The following is a 6,013-nucleotide window of genomic DNA, read 5'->3' on the forward strand; positions in this document are numbered from 1 at the left end:
GACACAGATCCTTATTTTTCCACAGCTTATGTTAACACATCAAAGGAGTTGTTTTCAATATAATTTGTAGTTGCATATTAAAGGATAGGTTTGCTATTTTTCTTTATTAAAATGTTGGGTCCCATGATTTGCCCCTCGGTGAATCAGCTCTTTTGGCGACATCCGCATTTATGTAAGAGACTGGAAGCAGGAAGCTGTGAAACGACACTATAAAATCTGAACAGAAACCGGGTGAGAGAAAGACAAATTAAGCAAATAACCACATTTGACAAAGAGGTTTCCGCATTTATGGAGCAATAATATTGCTCCATTAATGTGGAAACGTCTTTGGAATTGGAGTTTATGTTATAAACTACAATTAAGTTTATATGTTAAATGACCCATTGCTTGTGCATAATTAATTCGGCGGCATCGTCCAGGTGGTGCTGGTGGATGTACTGAAAAGCCCTGATGGTCTTCCAGTAGAGCTGGTCCCCCCCCTTGCTCACGTTCAGCCCCACCGTGGGAAAGTCCGATTCAGAAGCTCATGTACAGCACCTTGTTGCAGCGATGGCCCACATGGCCTTGATGTTTTTGGTTTTGGACTCCAGGTTCTTAGGTGCTGTCACGATCCAGCACAAGAGCTGTGTCGTCTGGGAGAGGTTTGCGGCCACCTCTCAGTCCATACCTGCAATCATTCATTCATTCATTCATTACGACGGTATTTATAAGACTACACATATTATATACATTTTAACCAATTGTGAACCATGCCAGAATGCGGCAGTGCCACCAAAAGCTCCACAGTGCCACACCACCACATCGTCCAACCAACCTAAAGAAAGTAATCAGAGCCTAACCTTTGTGGATATGCCGTGGAGCTTGTCTGTTTACGAAATCAGTGGCCTGTTTTGACACTGTTCCACTGGAAATCAACTCCCGGTAGATAGTTACATTTACCTTTTAGCATCACAAAAAAAGTTTCATTATAATTACTTGCAATGAGTAATTGGGGACAGCCGTATGGACATACGGCAGGTATTAACTAACTGTAAACTTTAGTAATACCACTAGGTTTTTCTGCTTTTTAGAATGGGTTTAATTAAAAATGGCCGTGGCTCCTTTAAAAAGTAAAAGTCCCCTACTACATTCAGTAAATGATAACACAATGTGAGAGCTGGAGTATTCAAATTAAGGTTTGTCATGGAGCAGGTGCCTTATGAAGGTTTTTGGAAAGCGCCCTCCCAATTGTTGAAATGCGCTGAGGAACAAGTCAGATTGGGTTCCTACCTGCAACCTATGTAATTATATAGGGGGTAAAACCTAACTCAGAATAACACCCAGGCTTCTTACATCTGATTTAATCCAGGAATTCAGTTTTCCAAACCTTGCAGAGAGTTCCTCCCTGTTGGCTTTGGGGTCGACCAAAAGGATTTCTGTCTTGTCTTCATTTCGTTAAAAAAAACAAAAAAACTTTGTACTCATTCAATAACTGATAGCAAATAGACAAGTAGTGAGGGCGCTTATAGCATCTGTAAGATTTGGCTCTACATAGCTTTGTGTCATCAGCTTTGTGATGGAAATTGACATATTCACCAAATGTACATTTAGTTACAGCCACATTACATATTCCTAGTTCACATAGCACGGACATCCTGATAGGTTTGATTGTTTCATTGTTCACATAGCACAGACATCCTGATAGGTGTGATTGTTTCATTGTCGTCGTACGTCCCGTATGAAATATGGCAGAACCTCCACCCTCCTGGTGCAGACCTACTACTCCTTCTCCTACAGTTACAGTAGTGGACACTGATGGAAGTCCATTGCACACAAGCCAGCCAGAGACGATTGATGAATAAATATGGCATTACAGTTTGATAGGGAAGCAGTGTTCCCAATATCTGACTGGCTGTACCTCAAAGTCTACACAGACAGCAAATATTCTGCAGGTGTCCATGCCAAGTAAAAAACAAACAAAAGATGCGATGACATTTAGATTTGTAAATATATTTTCTACAGCATTAGCATATACCATTTTTAGTTACAACCACATGGCAAGGTCCCAGTTTAAATAGCACAAAAATCCTGATAGGTTTGTTTTTCTCATCATCATACATTCCATATGAAAACACCTTTCTCAAGTAGCTCTGTGGGTGAGACTAATTATCACATTTGTTTTTTGAGATCAGTTACTTCTCTTTGTTAGTAGTGCGAAGAATGAGCAGTGCAAATACGAACGATCCTCTTCTGTTAGAAACTTGCATGGGCCACGTTTCTTCATATCAAGGGGTCTTTGGAAATTAGCCCCACACAAACACATAGAAACCTCATCGGGGCAGTTACTTTCAGCTCCTTGAAGGAAGCCACAAGTCAATAAAAAAAATGTATTAATTGTCAAACATGGCAAAAGCAAATACATTTCAAATAAAAAAATATATATACATAATTGCTTCAACGCAAATTGGCCACAGTGATGAGACGGCTCTGAACCTGTCAATCTCGCACAACAGTGTATTTGAGCATGAAAGTCCCACTGTTCGAAATGTGTTTTTTGTGCTGAAACCAGAAACTGTGTTACCTCGACTCAAGGGTTCTATTTCTTTGAGTGTGGTTACCAGGATTGTACCTGTAGTGGTACCCGTATGGTCGTAGATGGTGTGTAAAGTACTGCAACGTGTACATTCCAACTGGGTTAATGTAGTGAAATGACACTATAAAATCTGAACAGCAACCTGGACCCTGCAGAGAGAAGGATCAATTTAGCAAACAACTCTTGACGAAGATATTTATATTTAAGGACCAATATAAACTACAATCAAAGGTACAGGAGACCCAGTCGTAAATCATGACAGACAGACAGGCAAGGCTCCAAAATCAAACTTTTTTGATTCAAGTGCAGATGCTGGGTTCCAAGGGGCATTCCCTCAATATGCAAATCAGCTCTAGAAATCCCAAAATACGAAGCAGCACGTTATGTTTGCTAGGTTGCGATAGAGCCACTTGTTAGCCACTTGTTAGCCACTTGTTAACCGGTGGCGCAAATAGTGGTCGAATCTCATAGCCAAACATTGGTTGAGCAAGAGGAGCTGCCTGAAGAGGAGCTAAAAAAACATGTAGAACAAGCCCTGTTCTACAGAATTCATAACAATGTTTGATTAACAGTTTTTTTGTTAAACCGGTTAAACCAGTCCTGTTCATCTCAAGTTTGCCGCAGGTCTGATAAAGAATTCACTTCTTAATTATGCATTAAAGGCAATAACCGGAAAGTAGTAGTACTCGAAATTTATAATTCATATAATGTATATTCATGTCATTGCAGATTTAGGATTTTTAATCCCCTTTACCCTTATGTTCTATGTTGAATTAATAATCATATGGATGTGACCAATAAAATACTTTGTGTGGCTCAGATACCAAATCAAATAGTTCACGCACCTCTGTTGGTGTGTAGTAGTCATAAATCAGAAACCAGGGTCTTGGCCTGGAGGGCTGCCTGACCAGGTGGTTCTCTGGTGGGAAGGCATGAAACGTTTCTCTCCCCATGTGGTCTCTGCTGTCCACTGCCTCCACCTTCATGGCCTCCATGCACAACCCCAATGCCATATCTTCAATGTCAGAGACATGAGTACACTTGCCACTTGCAAAAGCCCCGACAAATCTCCTTACTGCCTCCTTGCTCAGGACATAGCCCGCCCCGCCACTCATGTAGCCCTGGTGCATGAAGGGGCTAAACCTTCGGCCCAGGTAGAAGGGCCTCTCCGTGTTGTAGCGGGACAGGGTGTGTCGCAGATTCTCCACCACAACAAATGTGTCATCGTCTGCTTTCAGGAACCAGTCGGCGTCGTCCAGGTGGTGCTGGTGGATGTACTGAAAAGCCCTGATGGTCTTCCAGTAGAGCTGGTCCCTCCCCTCACTCACGTTCAGCCCCACCGTGGGAAAGTCTGTCTCCACAGAGCTCATGTACAGCACCTTGTTGCAGTGCTTGGCCCATGTGGCCTTGACATGTTTGGTTCTGGACTCCAGATTCTTAGGACCTGTCATGATCCAGCACAAGACCCGTGTTGTCTGGGAGAGATTAGCAGCCACCTCTCGGTCCATACCTGAAATCATTCATTATAAAAGTACACATATACATGTTTAACCAATTGTGAATCATTGCAAAATGTCGGTAGTATTACCAAAACTCCAGTGCCACACCACCATATCGTCCAACCAACCTATAGATAGTAATCAGAGCCTTACCTCTGTGGATATGCTGTGAAACGTGTCCGTTTACTTCTACACCACTGGCCTTGTGCTTTAAGACAGGAATCTGGCCAGATTGAAAGAAGACGAAGGTGGTGAGAAAGCCCATCAGGAGCCCCATGGCAAATATCAAATAAGACTTACTGTAAGTCATATCTCTACCGATTTCAAACCTGGGGAAAACAAACAATATCACAGTCACGGATGCATGGGGTAAAAAAATAATTAGACAAAGACAGACAGATGCCCCTTCATTGTCCCTTTAGAAAATTGAAATTGACAGACAGATACATTCAGGTTAATAGCCAAAGCAGGAGTTATGTTTTGACACACTGTTCCACTGGCAATCACCTCGCGGCAGATAGTTTGATTTAGCTTTAAGCATTCATCAATTCACTAGTCAATAATTATTGGTAAATTTAAAATGACCTCACCTCCTTTAAAAAAAAAAAAAAAGTATTTTCTCCTGACTCCATGCGGTACTTGTAGTAAATTAAGGTTGGTCACGGTGTAGGTACCTTATGAATGTTTTTTGAAAGGGACGCACCCACAGCTGGGAAGGAGGGGAACAAGTCCTACCTGTTACCTCCATAAACTCTGACGCAGATGTTTTGAGTGACTTACTTTAAAGTAACTGCAGCAATAAATTCTTGAAATCAGCAATGAAATTTTCCTGGTCAAGAAAGTCTTGACTTTTTTGAGCAGAAAATAATTTTATGAATTTATTGTTAATGTTGACTGTGAATAATGAGCTAATCCTACTTGATACACCCTTTCATACCCTATTGATCAAAGTTATTAAAGACAAGCTCTCTTGTTTTGTGTTGAATATCACTTCTTATAATTTTGTTTCCTGCAGCTCTTTATACACTTTTGTACAATAAAGTTACATTACAATGTCCCCATTCAGTTTGAATGTTGCAAAAAGAAAGGACACTTGACTCTTACATGATACCAATTTTGACATTTGCATGAAAGAGATTGACCCTATTAAGTAAAGTAAACCACTTTCTGTAATCTAACGGGGCAAAAATGCCTCGTATTTGAGAATCCATCTCTGACTGACAGCTATACAGAGTCACCCAAATCCCATCCATTTCTGCTCCGCACTCCTACCTATCTACCCACCTAGTGGGAGTGCCCATCGGCGGCACATACTTACTACATACTACATAGTTGTTTACAGCAGTGTTATAATCGGAATGATATATATATATATACACTACTCACAAAAAGTTAGGGATATTCGGCTTTTGGGTGAAATTTCAGGATGAACCTAAAATGCACTATAACCTTTACAGGTGAACTTCATTTGACCTTCTCTAAACTTTTGAATGCACATGTCCAACTGTTCAATGTTTCAGTACTTTTTGCACAACTTGCTGTTCTCTCACAAGGAGCTGAACGGCAAAAAACAGGTGTTTGATCCATGAATCGACCAATACATTTCCTGGTTCAATTAGAATTGGTATTAAAACAGTCCTCTTCATCATGCTGTTCACATTTTGACATCATGAGACCAAGACGACACCTAATAATTGATCAACAGTACCTCGCCATTGTGAGGCTTCAAACAGGATGTTCTCAGAGGGAAGTGGCCACTGAGCTTAGAGTGTCACAGAGTGTCATCAGCAGGTTGCAACAGAGACACTGGAAGAGTCACAGAAAGGCATAGAAGTGGACGTCCTTTGGCCACATCCCACACTGATGACCTCTTCATTGTGAACAGTGCCCTGCGGAACCGGATGATGATGCCACTCAACTCCAGGCACATTTAAGGGAGGTG

At 41.3% G+C, this 6,013-nt stretch overlaps 1 protein-coding gene across 1 annotated transcript; it reads right to left on the reverse strand.

Moving 5' to 3' along the window:
* Positions 1 to 524: 524 nt before the first annotated feature.
* c1galt1a (core 1 synthase, glycoprotein-N-acetylgalactosamine 3-beta-galactosyltransferase 1a) lies at positions 525 to 4,023 on the reverse strand (the record flags this gene model as incomplete). The annotated part of the gene is made up of 3 exons (XM_080023554.1): positions 525 to 601; positions 2,598 to 2,721; positions 3,418 to 4,023. The coding sequence occupies 3 exons, from the start codon at positions 4,021 to 4,023 to the stop codon at positions 525 to 527; spliced, it is 807 nt and encodes a 268-aa protein (XP_079879680.1).
* Positions 4,024 to 6,013: the final 1,990 nt, after the last annotated feature.

This window comes from Zeus faber (assembly GCF_960531495.2).
Source record: "Zeus faber genome assembly, chromosome: 1".
Classification (NCBI taxonomy): domain Eukaryota; kingdom Metazoa; phylum Chordata; class Actinopteri; order Zeiformes; family Zeidae; genus Zeus; species Zeus faber.